Below are 19,670 nucleotides of genomic sequence, written 5' to 3'. Positions count from 1 at the left end.
GTTAGGTCATTGGGTTGTAGCTCCAGACTACTAGTCAAACTAAACCATTGTATGGATATTAATCTCTAAATGCCGAAATTGCATAAAACTTATACAAGTTATACAATAAAAGATTAGTTCTTTTTTTTATTGACAATATATACTGATATCGATTTCATGACTGATGTATGAAGACACACTAATGAATTATTATCCGAACGATTTCAACCAAGTCACTCGTCTCCAGCTTGTCCCACTTTCACTCCTCTATTGAGAACCTCAACTGCGATAGACTTACTCGTGGTTACATCAGAATCTATTCAGCATAGACCAATAATAATCTGCCATAATTTTATTCATGGTTGCACAATAAACCACACACTCTATAACAAAGGGCTTGCCTCTACTGTCTCAATGTACACACTAGATAAAAGGGAAACCCCTTAAATCCATTACAACAAAATTCCCCCCAAATTACTTTGCTAGAATGCCTAGACACCACTACATATTTCCTTCGGCATATCGGCCTCATTTATTTGACCTCAACAATTACCTCACAGTAGAATGAATACGAAGCATCAAGATCTACACGACCCACTAACACAGTAGACATTTTAAGCTACCAACCTAACATAATTAGACTAAACATTGAATGGTGTTAGCAAACACCAGAACATAATGCACGAGTAAAATGCTAAGCGTTCTATTTCTTTCCTGTGAACTAGTGCATAAATAAAAAGTGTGAATGGAATTCAAAGAAAAGTTACATTGTGAAGACACTTTCAATTTAATACTATGAGGACATTTTCTTTTGGGAAGTGTCAGTTTGTAGCAAACGTGCTATGTTATAGCTGTGAACGAACATTTTATCTTTACAATACGTTGCTTTATAAACAGATGTAGTATTAAACGAGTCGACCCGCGACGTAGCATACGCCGCTATTTTCAGGGCAGGCCTTAGGCCACTGCAACCTATGCGACCGCAGCGGGCCCCGAGCTTTCCTAGGATCCGCGCTAATTCTAGTTGTAAATTATTAAATAAAACCATTTATAACTTACAACAGATTTCGGCGGCTTCCTGATTTACCATGAGCTCCTGGAAATCTCATGAAATTGCAAAATATACGAAAAAGTCCTGAAAATCTCTGGAAATTATTAAATTCTTTTGAAAACTCAATATCCTGAAATATAGACAAAATTATAATTTTGGGGTGTCATTCATATGGAAAACGTCAATCATACGCACAATAAAAAAAAAACCCGGCACTATGCAATACCCGTAATTGTGAAATCTGATGAAAGAAACTTCTCGCGCCTCAAACTAATGAAGAATTACTTTAGGTCAACAATTTTCGAAGATAGAAACATTTGGTAATTCTTGCTATTGAGCTTGATCTATGTAGGAAACAGATTTTTTATGATATAATGTATGACTTCGCTACACGAAATGCTCGTAAAGTAATTCTGTACGTAGTAAAGAATGAATAAAATGCAAAGACGAATTTATTTTCTAATAAAAACTCTTAATTTTCACTTAACTTATTATCCGTATCCCTACCTAACTGGACCGTGTAAGTCTCATCGCACTAGGGCACCGTGTTGAGAACTCTATTCTCTGATAACACGGACAAGGAAAGCGGCAGTCCTTCTCAAAGCTTCTCTGTCTCCGTACAGAGCCAGCTCCTCATGCAAACCAGCTTTTGTTTCACTCAAATGGCCTTGTTTAGGGTGTAGTTTTGCGCACTCGTAAAGGATGTGGTTAACTGTTTCGACGTCGTCCTGACAATGCCTGCAGCGTGAGTCGAGGTTTGGCTTAAATTTAGCAAAATAGGCACCGATTGGACAGTGTCCCGTTCGGTACCTAGCGATTGTTACCTGTTCTTCCCTATTTAGCTGCCACCATTCGTCCGATTTTGAGGGCCCTTTTAAGTTTTGCCAGACTTCCCTTCCCGTATTACCGTTTTCCCAGCTTTTGCTCCATTTATTTCTTGCCCATTCGTCCACTATCGTACGCGCCTGCTCAAAAGTCTGTGGCTCGTCCACAGGGTCCAGTTTTGTGCCGAGCTTGGCTAATAAGTCAGCTTTCACATTACCCTCCACATCCACGTGTCCAGGTACGTATTGGAATGTCGTCCGAATTTTGTGTTTTTCTTGGAGGCGTCTCACGCACGCCAGTGTTTTTGCCAGTGGTTCCGGGAGCGTATCTGCAGGGCTTTCAATGGCTTGTAGGCTCGACAGAGAGTCTGTAAACAGTACAATAGGACTGGGTTGTGCTGTTTTCTCGTTAAGTCGTTCTTCAATGTACTCTACTGCATTTTGAATTGCAACCATTTCAGCTACGTAATTGCTCCTGCCAGAACACGCACCTAGAATCTCATCGTTCTCAATCGTGCCAGGGAATTGAACCACCACACCATACCCAGAGGTTTTTTGTCCGAGGTTCTCTCTCGTGGAACCATCTGTGTACACTTTAATGTAGTCAGCTGGGTACTGGGCGACAGTTTTCCTGGCAGTGTTTCGTAGGACAGTTTTTGTGCATTTCTTGTTAACTTCTGGGTCAATCAGCGATTTCCTCACCTCTGGGACTCCAGGAGCATTCGCCGGAGAAGAAGCCCCATGCAGAGCGAGAGCTGCTCTGTTCTGGGGTAAATCGACTTCTTTGGACAATTCCCGCACCGAGTGCATGAAAGAGTTCCGCTTCAGCCGATTTCCGCCCTGCCAATTGTCGACCAGACTCCTGACTGGGCAGCCCTCTTCTAGCCGTTTGAATTTTTCATAAGCGATCATAACGGCTCGCTCCCTTCGTAATCTCAGTGGTGGGAGATTTGTCATGACCTCACATGCCGCAGTTGGCGTCGTACGAAATGCACCCCAAAGGAGTCTAATTGCTTGGTTCTGCACTGAGTCCAGCCCCGCTAGAGACGTTTGTGAGGCGTAGACTTGTGCAAGAGACGAGTACTCCATCCTCGACCTTACCGCTCCAATGTAGAGGGCCCGTAACACATTCGCTTTGGCCCCCCACTTGGTCGTGGCTAACCGCTTGACTACCTTAAGGCTCTCTGACGCTTGCTCTTGCACTGTTCTCACATGGTCGGACAAACCCATTTTTGGGTCCAGGGTGACTCCTAGGTATTTCGGCTTGGCTTCCATCTTTAATTCGGTACCATTGATTGAGAGAGAAATCTTTTCTTTATAGATATCTTTGCCAAGAGTGAAAAGGGTCCAGACTGTTTTCGCGCAATTAACCTCCATATTCCACAAACGTGTGTAGCAAGAAATCGTGACTAGGTCACGTTGGATTTCCGCAGCTAGAGCGGCTGCGGATCTCCCAGTTTTCCAGATCAGCAAATCGTCCGCAAAAAGTAGTGAGCGACACCCTAGGCGTTTGGTCAAATCGTTGATGAATACCAGAAAAAGTGTGCATGAGAGTGACGAGCCCTGCGGCAACCCCTGCTCGAGTACCTTCTTATTTGACAACTGCTCGCCATAACGTGTTTGAACTAACCTGTTCGTTAGGAAGCTTTTGATCCATCGATACATATTGGAGTTTACCCCAAGGTCCATCAACTTGAGCAACATGGCGCACAGGGCTACGCTATTTATTGACAGGTGAATACAGAAATTACTCTCCTCTTTTTTTTTTTCGATGCGAAAGTTATGTGGGGTAGCTCTAGTCCGAAAAAAAGAGTTATCTTTGCATGATGCGTGTCCCGCATGGTGGGGCGACGAATATATATATATAAACAACATGAATGTGTTCGTATATGCATATGTGTTGATATAAATCTGTTTTTGTATGTATATAGTATAGTATATAGTATATTAGTAGTAATAGTATATTAATAGTATATTAATGTGTGTGTTCAAAACATTCAACATCTCTCTAAAAAGTAGAAGAATTGACGTCAAATACTAAATTGATAGTTTTCCTATTTGAAAAAAAAAAAAAGGTAAAATGTGTAGGTGTGTGTGTGCTCTAACAAAAGGCTGTAGTCAAAGATCAAACGTAAGCCACCAACTAAGCCAGCATAATACGTAATTACTGACAGGAATCAGTCGAGCTTGGACCAATGGCCAACACAAGACATTGTAGTTAACCAGCTGAATACATCTAAACCATAGCCGGACGCTGTTCTCACTCATAGTCCACTCACTATTCGGTCCAGTCCAATCGCAGTCCAGGCCAATGAATAAAGATGGGCCTACCTAACGACATCTTGTACAAACAAGCTGTTGGCCGCATACCTTAGAGCCAAGCATTAATTAAGCACTTATTTTTTTAGTGAGAAACAGAAAGTTAGCGCTACTCTAGAGAATGTCACGTTAGCGCTAATCTAGAGAATGTCACGTTAGCGCTACTCTAGAGAATGTCAAGTTAGCGCTACTCTAGAGAATGTCACGTTAGCGCTACTCTAGAGAATGTCACGTTAGCGCTACTCTAGAGAATGTCAAGTTAGCGCTACTCTAGAGAATGTCACGTTAGCGCTACTCTAGAGAATGTCACGTTAGCGCTACTCTAGAGAATGTCAAGTTAGCGCTACTCTAGAGAATGTCAAGTTAGCGCTACTCTAGAGAATGTCACGTTAGCGCTACTCTAGAGAATGTCACGTTAGTGCTACTCTAGAGAATGTCACGTTAGCGCTACTCTAGAGAATGTCACGTTAGCGCTACTCTAGAGAATGTCACGTTAGCGCTACTCTAGAGAATGTCACGTTAGCGCTACTCTAGAGAATGTCACGTTAGCGCTACTCTAGAGAATGTCACGTTAGCGCTACTCTAGAGAATGTCACGTTAGCGCTACTCTAGAGAATGTCACGTTAGCGCTACTCTAGAGAATGTCAAGTTAGCGCTACTCTAGAGAATGTCAAGTTAGCGCTACTCTAGAGAATGTCAAGTTAGCGCTACTCTAGAGAATGTCAAGTTAGCGCTACTACTCTAGAGAATGTCACGTTAGCGCTACTCTAGAGAATGTCAAGTTAGCGCTACTCTAGAGATTGTCAAGTTAGCGCTACTCTAGAGAATGTCAAGTTAGCGCTACTCTAGAGAATGTCACGTTAGCGCTACTCTAGAGAATGTCACGTTAGCGCTACTCTAGAGAATGTCAAGTTAGCGCTACTCTAGAGAAAGTCAAGTTAGCGCTACTCTAGAGAATGTCAAGTTAGCGCTACTCTAGAGAATGTCACGTTAACGCTACTCTAGAGAATGTCACGTTAGCGCTACTCTAGAGAATGTCAAACGAAACACGGAACAGACACACCAAGATAAAGAGACAGATTTCTGGTTGAACGTGTACACATAATACCCATCCGCTCGTTAAGGCTATTAAAATTAGTTAATTTGTATTTATGTACATATGATTATACCCATCCGCTCGTTAAGGCTATTAAAATTAGTTAATTTGTATTTATGTACATATGATTATACCCATCCGCTCGTTAAGGCTATTAAAATTAGTTAATTTGTATTTATGTACATATGATTATACCCATTCGCTCGTTAAGGCTATTAAAATTAGTTAATTTGTATTTATGTACATATGATTATACCCATCCGCTCGTTAAGGCTATTAAAATTAGTTAATTTGTATTTATGTACATATGATTATACCCATTCGCTCGTTAAGGCTATTAAAATTAGTTAATTTGTATTTATGTACATATGATTATACCCATCCGCTCGTTAAGGCTATTAAAATTAGTTAATTTGTATTTATGTACTTATGATTATACCCATCCGCTCGTTAAGGCTATTAAAATTAGTTAATTTGTATTTATGTACATATGATTATACCCATCCGCTCGTTAAGGCTATTAAAATCAGTTAATTTGTATTTATGTACATATGATTATACCCATCCGCTCGTTAAGGCTATTAAAATTAGTTAATTTGTATTTATGTACATATGATTATACCCATCCGAACGTAGAGCAATTAAATTGGTTAATTTGTATTTATTGAAGCTAACATTCATTAGGGTCATGTCTATTGTCACATTGTGTGGTCATATTAAATATTAAAGTACTTTTATGTGGTAGATTTAAAACACAAAAGAAAGTTACTAATTGTGGCTCAAATGTGGCGTGCATGTCAGTGTTCAGATCAATCAACTCTTTGGAGATTTAAAAAAAACACGAAATTCTTAGACGTTAATGCCGGGGTGGTGGCGAGGTTAGAACTATGTGTGGGTGCCGGGGTGGTGGCGAGGTTAGAACTATGTGTGGGTGCCGGGGTGGTGGCGAGGTTAGAACTATGTGTGGGTGCCGGGGTGGTGGCGAGGTTAGAACTATGTGTGGGTGCCGGGGTGGTGGCGAGGTTAGAACTATGTGTGGGTGCCGGGGTGGTGGCGAGGTTAGAACTATGTGTGGGTGCCGGGGTGGTGGCGAGGTTAGAACTATGTGTGGGTGTCGGGGGGGGGGGTGAGGGTAAGTAAATAATATTTTTTGTTATCTCAATAGGTATCTAGGGGTGTTTGAATACTTTAAATATCATAGGATTACTTTTCTTAAAGTTTAAACAAAAAACTGTATGCTATAGTTTCAAATAAATAAACGTGGAAACATGATATAAAAAAGTAGATATATATATATATCCAGAAACTAAATGTCTTCCACCTGTCCGACATTAATACTATGGACCAGACACCACTAAGCGCTGGGCTCTCTACACTCGCGACAGTCCAACCGTACCCTCTACATCCAGGTCTCGCTAAATAATTTTATAGGAAGGGAGGCAACCGATGTGAATAGTTTAAAAAAAACAAAAAAGTGGGGGGATAAAAAAATGTCAGGGGTGGGTAGGAGGAAGGGGGCGACATCGAAGAGGGCGCTAGAGGGGTGATGAGGAGGAACCGAAGCAGCGCTCTGCTAGCGTATAAGAGTGAGACTTCGTCTGCTGGCTACCAAAACAGCAAGGATTCGCTCCAGTTAAAGTAGTGACTGAAACGCTGGTAAACTTCCATAACAATAGCTTCAGTGTTCTCCTCAGTGCGCAGATTTTTTTTCTTCTCGGCTAGTTCTCTCCCTTCTACATTGGCCGATAACCCCCAGTGTGTGTGTGTGTAGAGCAGACGACAACACGTTGACGAGACGTGCTTCCTTCCCACTGACACCTACAAACAAGACGTAAACAAAACTACCGTGCATGTTACTTATCCAGTTTCTTAGAGAGGCCACATCCACTGTGTGCTGTGAACAATTATTTCCCTAGCGGGGACAAGGACCTTCTAACCAGAGTGCAGCAGGATTGTACATTTTGGAGTTGTCGTGCTTACTTGCGTTTCTGTTCATTCGCCGAATTCAAATTATTTTTTGTTAATCCCGTAGCGTGTGTTTAGCACCAGATTTGGAAGAATTCAATGAATGAACGAACACATTAAGTGTGTTTCACGAGTCACTATTGAAACAGTGCGGGCGTGGAAGACATCTAGGTAACTGGGAATTTAATAAGAGCAGACGAGACGGATTCTTTACTCTACAGAAGTGGTGTGTAGGACCCAAGGTTATACACTTAAAGCAGTCGACTTCTTATTCAGTGACATTATCTCTATCTGTAGGTGCTGTTGAGTTGATCTTCAATTCAACACTAGCTAGATCTAGGAGTCTATGATTGATTCCAGGATTAATTCGAAGCAGACGCCGCGACCCGTGGATTGTTTCTAATCGGCTTACAAACTTGGTACTCTAGAGACAAGTTTCTGGGACAAATACTTTAAGAAACAAAGGAGTTCATTAGAAGAATGAGTGGTGCAAGAATGTCTGCAATGAGGCATTTGTTTCTAGCTATAATGCTTGCATTTATTGGAGGACATGCCAGCCTTAGCCAGCAGGTGAGATTGAAGATTAACAATTAAAAAACTTTTCTGACACACATAGACCTAGATCTAAGTATATATTAAGGGTCTATAAACTAGATTTAAATCTAGATCTAATACATCCTGGACAAATAGGTATTGCTAGGGTATTTAAACTTAGGCTTGTATAAAGATGTAGAATTTAGATCTAGGTCTACAAAGAGCAATATTAATTATTTAGGTTTGGCAGCATTTACTTGGAAGTATGTAATATTAACATGTAGATCTATGACCTGCTCTTCCGTCAACTAAACTCAACATGAAATAGACATAGTCAATAAACATAGAAAGTGGGGAGTATGAAAATTGTTATTGCATGAGTTCAGACTGATTCATTAGATCGTATGAAACATGTCATTGGGCTATCTACATAGATCTAGATCTAGTGGTACAAGCAATACTCTCATGTTTTGAACTAACATAGAACTGCAGGTTCAGTAATTGTTACTGACAAGTCTGTTAGACAAACTAGAGATTCAGATAACCTTGCTCATGAAAGCCATTATCAGTGCTACAAGGTATGCGTGGGATAGGGCCTGCAAAAATGTTGTCAATATTGTCCGAGTCGAATGAAATACTCCTGGCAGTCAGTGAAGTGACCAGGGGTCAGCCGCAAGGAAACATGAGGTAATCAAAGATAAACACTCATTGTCTGTGTGTGTGAGAGGGGGAACACTTTCAATTTCCCTGGGGAAAGGTAACCACGGCCTAGATAAAATGTGTGTGGGAAACAAAATGTTTCAGGAAGTATACAAGAAGAAAAGTTTAGATCTAGTTGACTTCACTGAAAGTCTAGCTCTAATTCACTTAACTGAAAAGATCTAGTTCACTTAACTGAAAAGTCTAGATCTAGTTCACTTAACTGAAAAGTCTAGATCTAGTTCACTTAACTGAAAAGTCTAGATCTAGTTCACTTAACTGAAAAGTCTAGATCTAGTTCACTTAACTAGGTCTAGACCTTTCACAAGCTTTAGAAATGAGATGATCACTGCTAACATAATAACAATTCAGACCTATAGTGGCTATAGATCGTGCAAGAGTTCTGAAGACAATCTGTAAATATACAGGCCAGTGGTACAATTGTAATGGCTGAATTGTTTAAACTAACGTCTTCGTTACCGGTACTTTGCGTGTGTGTGTTTGGTTAAGACAATAAGCACATAGATGTATATATAGTTTTGTCTACAAGTTAAGACTTACTACTCTACCTTCAACACCTGTACCCTATGCTTGCAATTGATGCTATTATTAAACAGTAGGACGAGTCCCTAATTATAAGTTATTGCATTATAAAAAGTAGATCTGAGTACTACAATATTTGGATGATTAAAACAATCATAAATTAAAATTTAATGGGTTAAAAAAAAACAACTATATATATCTAGTGTGCAAAATTTTATTCTACAAAGGAAACCTAGACCTAGGCTATAAGGGTAAGTGTCCGTGACACGCGCAGAATAAATTGCCCAGCTCACAACGTCGTCTGCTTGTGACTCATAATGTGGCACTGAGTTGAAAGAGCTTGAGTTAGGCAAGAATCGAATACACTGTAGCTCTAATGAAGTGTAAAACTTTCCGTGAAGACAATGTAGAGCTTCTAGAATCTCTTAAGAGTCTCAATGGCTTAACACACCCCTGGTAGGCTTACAGTTCAGATTTGGCAAAAGGTTAAAAAACTTGTGCAAGTGTGGTGGTTGGGGGGGGGGGGGTGATGGGGCTCAGTCTATCACTGTGACTCACACTTTTCTATAGACTGAGTTCCCTTCAAGCAAACGTGCCATGAGGTCTATTGACCATTTTCTGGGACCAGTCACACTAAAACTGGGTCGTAAGCACACACAGACGAGCCACAGCTACTGCTCACTGTAATTAAACACTGGTATTAAACACAAATTTTAACCATGCTTAAAAAAAAAAAAAACTATTGAAAGCCTGGCCTAGTTCATAACAATGATTCCTAAATTCTAGGTCACAGCCACACAAGTATTCAGATAACAGCAACCAGGCCAGAAGATTGATACAGGGGAGGGGTGGAGAGAATGGTTCTCAACCATGACATGTGTTAGGTGGGAAAGTTTAAAGCATTATTCGGATCTTTATCATTCTGACGACCTTGTATAACATTTTGACTGGACGGGTTTAGTTACAGTAAAGTTTCCTCCTAGTTTTGTACCGTCAATGTAGCGAGAATCAAGACAATGCCCAGTCAACACAATATGTGTGTAATTCAATCTAATCAGCAGTAAAGTCACTGTAGGGTAGGGGAAGGTGCAGTAAATGGCAGGAGGGCTAGGTAACAACCCTCTAAAAGAAGCAACCCAGTCAGCACCAAAAGCTGGATAAATCTCGTTTAAGTCTTTAAGCAAGTTCACAATTTCATTTGGTATATAAATTTACAGTCAAGATAGACAATCTTTTGTGCAACTTCTGTTATACGGTATTTAAAATCTAGTGGTACATACAGTCTTGTGGTGTATTGAGTGGTATATTAAACCTAGTGGTACATACAGTCTTGTGGTGTATTGAGTGGTATATTAAACCTAGTGGTACATACAGTCTTGTGGTGTATTGAGTGGTATATTAAACCTAGTGGTACATACAGTCTTGTGGTGTATTGAGTGGTATATTAAACCTAGTGGTACATACAGTCTTGTGGTGTATTGAGTGGTATATTAAACCTAGTGGTACATACAGTCTTGTGGTGTATTGAGTGGTATATTAAACCTAGTGGTACATACAGTCTTGTGGTGTATTGAGTGGTATATTAAACCTAGTGGTACATACAGTCTTGTGGTGTATTGAGTGGTATATTAAACCTAGTGGTACATACAGTCTTGTGGTGTATTGAGTGGTATATTAAACCTAGTGGTACATACAGTCTTGTGGTGTATTGAGTGGTATATTAAACCTAGTGGTACATACAGTCTTGTGGTGTATTGAGTGGTATATTAAACCTAGTGGTACATACAGTCTTGTGGTGTATTGAGTGGTATATTAAACCTAGTGGTACATACAGTCTTGTGGTGTATTGAGTGGTATATTAAACCTAGTGGTACATACAGTCTTGTGGTGTATTGAGTGGTATATTAAACCTAGTGGTACATACAGTCTTGTGGTGTATTGAGTGGTATATTAAACCTAGTGGTACATACAGTCTTGTGGTGTATTGAGTGGTATATTAAACCTAGTGGTACATACAGTCTTGTGGTGTATTGAGTGGTATATTAAACCTAGTGGTACATACAGTCTTGTGGTGTATTGAGTGGTATATTAAACCTAGTGGTACATACAGTCTTGTGGTGTATTGAGTGGTATATTAAACCTAGTGGTACATACAGTCTTGTGGTGTATTGAGTGGTATATTAAACCTAGTGGTACATACAGTCTTGTGGTGTATTGAGTGGTATATTAAACCTAGTGGTACATACAGTCTTGTGGTGTATTGAGTGGTATATTAAACCTAGTGGTACATACAGTCTTGTGGTGTATTGAGTGGTATATTAAACCTAGTGGTACATACAGTCTTGTGGTGCATATGAGCCTAGTGATATAAGGAGTCAAGAAGATATACGAGTTCTGCTACAATAGATTACGTTATAATCCTTGCAAGTGAGATAGCATAACCTGCCCTAGGAAAAAAAACCTCAGTGATATTGGGGAAAAAAGGGAGGGAATAAAGTAAGATAGAAAGTAAAAATATGTATGTATGTGAACATATTTATGTGAACATATTTATGTGAACACAAAAATTTTGTATTGCAGTTTACGAGGAAAAACAGACTTTGGGTAACAGTCGACTATACGTAAACCATGTCTTTGAAGATTTCCATATTCCAACTCGCTAGCTACAAAACTATAAGAAAAATCCTTGCTTTGTTCCTAGATCTACGTGTAGTAGGCTACAGGTCAGAAGTGGATAATAACGAAACAAGTGAAAACAGTCGAGGCAAGCTGCATTGGCACAGTGTCAACTGAAGATTATTGTAGATAAACACTTGCTAAGATCGAAATTAATCTTGCATATTATGTGCCCCCCCCCCCCAAAAAAAAAAACATTCCACATCGCCAGCTCTTCCCACACTGGCTTTGAAGTGGAACACTTCGTCTTTAGAAGCCTCCAACATCGTATCGCAAGGTTTTATGACGTTCCTCTTTTCAGCGTTTAAAGCTTTTTTTTTTTTCTTTATTTACTAGAAATCATAAACATAAAAAAATGCGCTGCAATGCAACTTGGAACTTTTGAAAGGTCCAAAAATATGTTAATCTTACATTTCCCTTTCTCTCTCTAACCCTAAACTATCAGGAAAGCCCCTGCCATGAAAGTTCCAACGCTTGCCGCCCTTTGAATAGAAGTATGTGACCGAAGTTCCTTTTCCTTTATATAAAAAAATGGCGCCAAATGCAACAATGTTTGTAGATCTATCTATATATACTTTATAAATGGTCCATAGAACTAAGAGCACTTTGCATTCAATTTAGACGCCACCTAGCGTGGCACGTGGCTTCATTCACTATTAAACAAGTCTATAACTTCATTATATCTCTGCACATTCATTTCTTTTTTTTTTCCACTAGAAAGTTTTAAGAATTTGATCATTTTGTAAGGATAGTTTCCATTGGTCACTTTGTGTGAGAAATAACGAAAGTTAAAAATTGTAACCGAAAATTCAAGAAACAAAAAAAAAGTTACTGCCCCTTCCTTTTTTTTTTTTTCGTATTATTTTGTTAGTGTTGAGGAGGGGCGGTTCAATCAAGTTTTTTTTTCTTTTGTTTATTTCAGAAAACTCGTTGGTTCCCCCATTAGTAGTCAGTCTTTTGCTGTTAACTTCCAAAGCCTCCTTCATTTCTGTTGGTGACAAATCATTCACCCCCCCCCCCTTTCTTTTCCCCTCAAAGTGTGATTGCCTTTAGCCATAAATAGACCCTGCTCGTGCCATAAGTACTTGAAAGCAGACGATAGGTAGTTCATATCGAACTACACCGCACTTCTACACTCCTCTTCCACGTGACCCTAACAAGTCTCCCTCTTTAAAAAAAAAATCTTTTTCCTACATAGAACGTACAGCCAGGTGTAGACGATAAAACGAGACGGACATATTGGTTCTGATAAGAAACTCTATTTCTATGGACAACTTTTGGAGATTGTCATTGGAACACAAGAAAACAACATGCTCGTATATTAGATTTGCCCCCCCCCTCCCCTCAAACCCCGCCCTTTTCCCCTTTCTTTAACCATTGGGGGTATCAAATAGCATATGCAGCTGCAGACTTGTAGTCTATACTTTCAAATACTTACAAAGAAAATAATGAATCGAAGAAAGATCAAGAAAATTCGTCTTTCTTTAAGACGGAAATAATGAACTGGGAACGAGGCTGTAGATCTTTAGGGTACAATAGGTAGGACTATATAGAGAGTGCAGTCCAGTTGATAGTCTGGCGTGAGAACAATAGGGGCTAGTGGTGTCAGACAATGTCCCAAAGTAAGGTGCAGGGAAAGAATGAAGGTAGTCATTTACCAAAGAAAAAAACAAGTTCTTGATCCGCCCACAATGCATGAAAACTCGTAGACACCTGGGGGCAGGAGGTTTCCAGCAGTATGTCTTTCACCAAACCTGCGCATTGTATTTTTAGTTTTTTGAGTCCACTGCGGGTCAAGACGATGTTCCCAACCCTCCTCCTTTACGATTCGGACTGCGCACCCGAGTAGGAAGGGGGAAAAAATATCTTCTCACGCGCTTTTGACCGCAGGTCGACCTTTCAATAGATGCGGGCGTATAGAGGGGGGTGAGGACTATTGTTGATGTCCGAAGCAGTCCATCTACTTCGCTTAATCAAGAGACAATACATCTCCACCCCCCTCGAGTACAACTATGAACTCCTGGAGAAGTCTATCTTAAACTTGTTTTTTCTTTCCCTTTCAATGCCAAGACGAAGGCGACAATGAAAGATGTTCTTTAAGAAAGTAATTGAGCCTGACGACAGTACTACATGTTTCCGGGACTCACCGTAGACATACTAAGCAGACAGGTGGCTGGGGTCACAATAGGTTTCAAGAAAATAATTGGGTTCAAAAGTTGTTCAGAACTACGTACATCTTCTCCTTCCAAATGTCTGAAGACATTCCAGTGGTCACGTGACTTGCATCTATTAGTCCACTATCTATTGGTATAGACGTTATAGTCAAACATTCTATGAATATGTCCGTTCTTAGCGCCTAGTGTGTACTTATGTTTACCTATATCACGCCAACTAAATCCCTTAGAGACCTCGAGCTCCACGATCAAGTTTAAAGAAAATGATTCTTTTTAATGGACAAAAGTGCACGAGGGTATACTATGGCCAACACAACTACTAAACGCTTTTACACTGACGCTGAGCAGATTTAGAGTTTTTAAGAAATATCAAATATCAGTCTTTCTGGATTCAAATTTAAGACCTAAAGGGTTTTTTTTTTTCGCTTTATTTTCTAAATGACCCCCCATAGTCTTGACCCTTTTTTATTCTAAGAAATGTCACAACATAATTCCCACACAAAGTCACTTGTAACAGGCAAAAAAAAAAATTTGCACAAAAAGAGCTGAAACCAAAAAAAAAAAAAAAACGCAACTGTTAGTGGGTCATTGCCCACAATGGGGTCACCCATAATTTCTTTTTTTTTCATTAGGGTTGCCCAAAGTGTACCATTGTTCCCATTCTGTTGGTTATGCGGTTCAGTCGTGGTAGCAGCGCATAGCGCCATCTGCTGGCAAGTTATCACTTTTGGTCTCCTCGAGTGCCCTCCCTCCACCCCCACTGACACCTTGTCTTTCTCAAACTGATGTAACGGGCAGCTAATACAATGTAAGGGGCCGAAAAGATGATGTGGAGGGGAAACAGAACGGAGGAAAGGGCACTCACTCGAGAAAATAGTGCATCATTTCCAAGGAGTGCAAACTTCAGGGCAGTAGCGGTCATTGGGTCTCTAAAAGGTGGCTAAGTGTTGTATAGGCACTTTGCTTTAACTGTCCCGTAGTTAACGAAATGTTTTGAATATGCTGTGCGTAAATTGATTTTTTTTTAATACTGTACCCTTAAACATACATACTATTGCTGTCATTTCATAAAAGTTTTGCATCAAAGTTTTTAAAGACATCTCTTACAGAATGACTTTTGCGGCATAGAGTTAACTCAAAAATGAAAAGAGGCCATCATAAAACATAATCGCATGTGTTGGCGCGCGCTAGAATTATTTGTGTCTCTGCATGGCGCACCTATGTGTGAGATTATTGTTTGGTTAATGCATTCAATCACTGCCTGTCATACGATATGATCTTTTTGTTCAATGTATGCGGTATGTGCCTCCGAGACTTAAGTCTATATGTAGCTAATACTTCAGCGCAAGACTGGCACGCGAGTATTATAGTAAGAGCGTGTGTGTGTGTGTGGGGGGGGGTTGTGAAGAGAGGTCTCATTCTATACTAACCTCATTACTACACACTGACCACACAAATTTGAATAAGACCTATAGTACTTCGTCAAACATCTACCGTTGAGCGTGCCTCCACTATTTTGTGCAACTTAAAATTTGTAGGCAAGTTTAGATCAAGATCAAATCGTATGACCAATATAAAAATCTTTGCTATGCCTGGAGGAATAGGATGTGCTGAGTTGGTGGGGGGGGGGGGGGAAGAAGTTGTGAACGGGTTGACAAAAACAGGTCTGAGGCTCTAATATATGCCACTAGGGGGAGTTCTTTCCCTCTCTCAAATTTTGAATCTAAAAATACGCTAACCTTCTAGTTGGCGGTAATGTCCCCTGATAAACAGACAAAGGGGCCTAGTGTTTGATAAAACCACGTGTTAGAGGAGAAATATCTTCAATATGGCTCCTACAGGAATATCGAGAACTAGGCCAAAATACGGAGTAATTTGAACTTTTTTTTTTATTAAAGACTTTATCGAACTGCCGACACTTATACCGGGGCCTCTTACCAGCTAAATACACGACCTTTGTTGTCTGGCGTCTCTAAGAAAAAAAAAGGTGAATGGCGGCTAGCTCTTGTGAAGCTATTCATACTTACAGCCGTAAATATACAATAAAAGCCTCTACAATACTATGGGATACTACACTTCTATGTATAGATATCGGGACATACACCAGAAAAACATTCCTTGTTTGGATTCTCTATATTCTGTTATAAAAAAAGTGTGCATTTTGGATTAAATTAAAGTTGGCACGAAATGCTAATAGAGTTTTAATCCCTAATCATTGTTTTTTTTTCCCTCCTGTTATAGGTTGCCATCCCAGCATTCTCCAAGTTGAAGGCTAACTACATGGGCTACGCCCACCACGGCGGAGACTACCATCACTACCAGCTGATCAAGGCCGTCGGCGTGGACTCGAACCTGTTGCTGCAGGACGACACCAGCGCTTTGAGGCTGTCAGCCACTCTCAACAAAATTGGTGGCGCGCATTCGCTGGGCAAAGAACCGATACGCTTGTCCAAGTTCGGGCACGACAGCGTGCCGGGCAACAACGGACTTCAGTACATATACCACCCGATTGCCTACGGACCTTACCTTGCGGACAAGTATGGTTACCCAACCGTCACCAAATTACACGAGATGGACCCACTGGATACTAAAAAGGTAAGTTTGTTTTTTGATACATTTATCGAGTACATTGTATTACACATACAAATGAGAGGAAAGGATTCTATTTGATCAAATACATTTGTGTGTACTATCTTTACAAGTAACATCCAGAATAAAAATTAATTAAATTTTTCTTTGGTTCTATTATTGCAGAATTTCTGGGGCAAACAGGGCATACTTCGAGTCATAACGTATACAGACAACCAGAACTTGCCCAAAGGCCACGTAGCTCTGTGGGACTGCAATCACTTCCATCAAGCCCCTGACTGGATCGCCAAACACAATCTGGTCACTGTTGAGTTCTGGGAATCTCCAGGTAAGACTTTCTCCTCCAAGTAAAAATGTCTTACACATTAGATTTGTGAAAAATATCAATGGAAGTTCTAGACAGCAGTGTAACCATTTGTTTTATTCCTTAATCTTCCTCAGATTCCTTCTGCAATAACATGCCGCCAATGCCACAATTGCCTGCAGATTATCCCAAACTAGAAGATATCCTGCCACCCAACAGAAGGGCGGGAAAACGAAGACATCACCGCCACATGCACTGGGAAGAGATCTTTGTGGAGAACTTCATCAAAAAACTGATGACAAAAAGTAGCTGAACATCAGCGTCTGCACAGCTGACACAGAAAGTTGCACACAACTTTGACCCCCTTCATAGACACGCCAAAAAGTTAACACAAAGAATGTTTATGTTAAAATGAAAGGACGTTAGAAACTTACAACAGACAACTGCTTACACTGAATCTTCTAGAAAATGTCAGATCCAACTTTAACTGATACTGACATAGAAAGTAGATCTATTTGTCAACGCAGTAACACGACAGCATCAGGTTTGAACTTGTATGACATTCCTGGCTGTGGATCCAAGTTGTTTATTCCCACTGCCAAATTCTTTTTCTCCCTACAATGTTGATGTTTGTTAATTAATGGGAAGACATTGCATTTATATTTGTTCACTTGTCTCTCGATGCTTGGACTCAATTACTATGTAGCAATAAGCAGTTTGAACAGATTCCAGTGCTACACAAGTGACTCTATAATGATAACATGAAAGCATGGACCCTGACTTTCAATGTGACTAAAGGAATGGGTGTGTTCAGAGACCAGCTAGAGAGCCACCACAATGTCGATGGCTCACTTCATAAGGAGTATATTTAAATGGAACCAGATGTGCCATGTTCTAATTAGGACTTGTACAGTATTTTATTCATTATGTTTCCTTGTGGCATTTTATTTCCTTCTTGTATTATATAATTATTTGCTTGCTTGTATGATTGGATGGTGATAATAAGAAATAGTTGTCAGACTGACACTCTGTGTATATGTGTGTGTGCCTGAATGTGAATTGGGAATGAAGCATTGAAGTTAAAGCCAAGAGTTGAAGTCTGGAGTGCAATACATCGGAGAATGCATAATATGATTCCATATGAACCACCAGCTGAGTTTAGCAACTTGTATGTATCATCAGACTGAAATAGTGACTGACTTAAGGACAACAATAACTTGGACAGAATAACAAAACTAGGAATGTTCTAACCACAAGACAGAAACAATAGCACATTGGAAAAAATTATTTCTTTTTGGTATTGAGCTTGTTATAGTAAGATAAAAAGTTGACCTTCTGACTGACCTTTCATTGTTATGCTTCATCCTATGTATGATACCTATGTATATGTTTGTTCTATTTATCTTTCCTAACTTGTGTATTTATTTACTGTGTCCATAGCCTCCCCCCCCCCCCTTAACAGGATTATAATCCCAAATTGCTTAGCTTTCTTCAACACTTCCAAATGTTAAACAGAGTTGTTCTTTTCTTTGGAGACATGTTCATGCTATCAAATATTCTTGACAGAAAAAAAACAACTTCCAGACATCATGTTTAAACCCAAATCTTGTTTTTTTGTGATTCAAATAAACCCAGGAGTGCTTCCATATTCAACCTTTTTTTTACTAACAGCATAATAACCTTGTGTTTGACTGTAAAATATCGTCTGTGTTTTTATACCTAATTTTGAATTAATCCTACTCCCAAAGTGCCCCCCCCCCTTTTTTCTACCCATCAGGCCATCTATTTTTCATGTCTCTTTGTCTCTCTCCTAACCCGGTTCTACAAAGCACTTTGTTCACATAGGTGAGACTTGTCCATAATTGTTTTATTTATTTCTGCCTGTTCTATATTTCTATGGGCACACAACTCTGTGGCCTACTTTGATTTCTTCTGCAATAAATATTTAATCAACTCTATTATTATTGAATGTTTATACAATCTCATTATGTTCACATACTTATATACAACTGTTTGCTCCTGGCCTCAAGTGGGGAGATAAAAAGGCGGTACATCTCAAAACAACACAATTAAACATTTAGGGTAAAAAGAGTTAAATGGGGGGGGGGGGGGTATTTTCATACAGTAGGACTGTAGGGTAGCAATCCATTCATAAAACTTGTTGAGTTTACCAGGACAGTCTGATAAAGCACAAGTATGTCAGGAGATGAATATTAAAGAAATAGTTTCTGCTTGAAGGGCCCTAGGGTTGTGTGGGTGTTGGGGAGACGGAGCCCTGGTGGTTGGCACTGGAGGAGAGATAGGCTACAGTGGTTGTCATTGATAAGAAGATAGGAAGAGGAGCTTCCTGTAAGAAAGTCTATTCATTACATGGGAGACACTACTCTGTACTACACTCTTACAAAAGATACAATTTATTTTTTGAGACCATTAAAAAAAAAAAGTCCAGACATTCTTTTGCATAAAGACTGTCATAATATGAACATTGAATGCACTAGACAACTTAGAAACATATTTCACTGCTTGCAAATCATTTCTACACTGAGCCTGCATCACATCTACCAATTGTTTGTACCTCATTAACCACTGGATATCTTTGTGTTGTCAATAGTTTTCACCCTTCCTTCTAAACTAGTCATGTTTATTTGCTTATTTTAATTATGTTTTGTTTTTCCAATGTTTATGAATTAACAATTTTGATTACTTTGTACTATTCATGAATTTACATTAAAAAAATTTGACATGAACAATAAACCACTAATGAAACAATTCGAAATGTTGAATTTTTTTTTGTTGCTTAATGCATCAAAACTTGTAAAGGTCTATGTGATTTTATAGTGGGAATAAGAAAGAAGAGCAATGAAATATTACATTATGTTTTAACCACACAAGTGAATCCCTCCTGTTTGTCCCTTAT

At 39.6% G+C, this 19,670-nt stretch overlaps 2 protein-coding genes across 7 annotated transcripts in view; one reads left to right on the top strand and one right to left on the bottom strand.

The window, feature by feature from the left end:
- The window catches only part of LOC106050606 (anaphase-promoting complex subunit 4-like), a 129,525-nt gene that overhangs the window by 58,364 nt on the left and 51,491 nt on the right, over nt 1–19,670 (bottom strand). The window lies entirely within an intron of this gene.
- On the top strand, nt 6,862–19,522 carry LOC129922109 (uncharacterized). 3 transcript variants are annotated; one of them, XM_056006707.1, is made up of 4 exons: nt 6,862–7,804; nt 16,102–16,455; nt 16,615–16,777; nt 16,891–19,522. In XM_056006707.1, exons 1-4 carry the CDS (start codon nt 7,715–7,717, stop codon nt 17,064–17,066), a joined length of 783 nt encoding a protein of 260 aa, XP_055862682.1. In that variant the 5' UTR covers nt 6,862–7,714; the 3' UTR covers nt 17,067–19,522. The 3 variants fall into 3 exon arrangements, with proteins under 3 accessions (XP_055862682.1, XP_055862698.1, XP_055862691.1); XM_056006723.1 differs by lacking the exon at nt 6,862–7,804 and adding an exon at nt 10,334–11,506; XM_056006716.1 differs by lacking the exon at nt 6,862–7,804 and adding an exon at nt 15,827–16,012.

This window comes from Biomphalaria glabrata, chromosome 1, assembly GCF_947242115.1.
Source record: "Biomphalaria glabrata chromosome 1, xgBioGlab47.1, whole genome shotgun sequence".
Lineage (NCBI taxonomy): Eukaryota > Metazoa > Mollusca > Gastropoda > Planorbidae > Biomphalaria > Biomphalaria glabrata.
The sequence above is the reverse complement of the archived record's forward strand: the minus strand, read 5'-3'. Positions and strand labels throughout refer to the sequence as shown.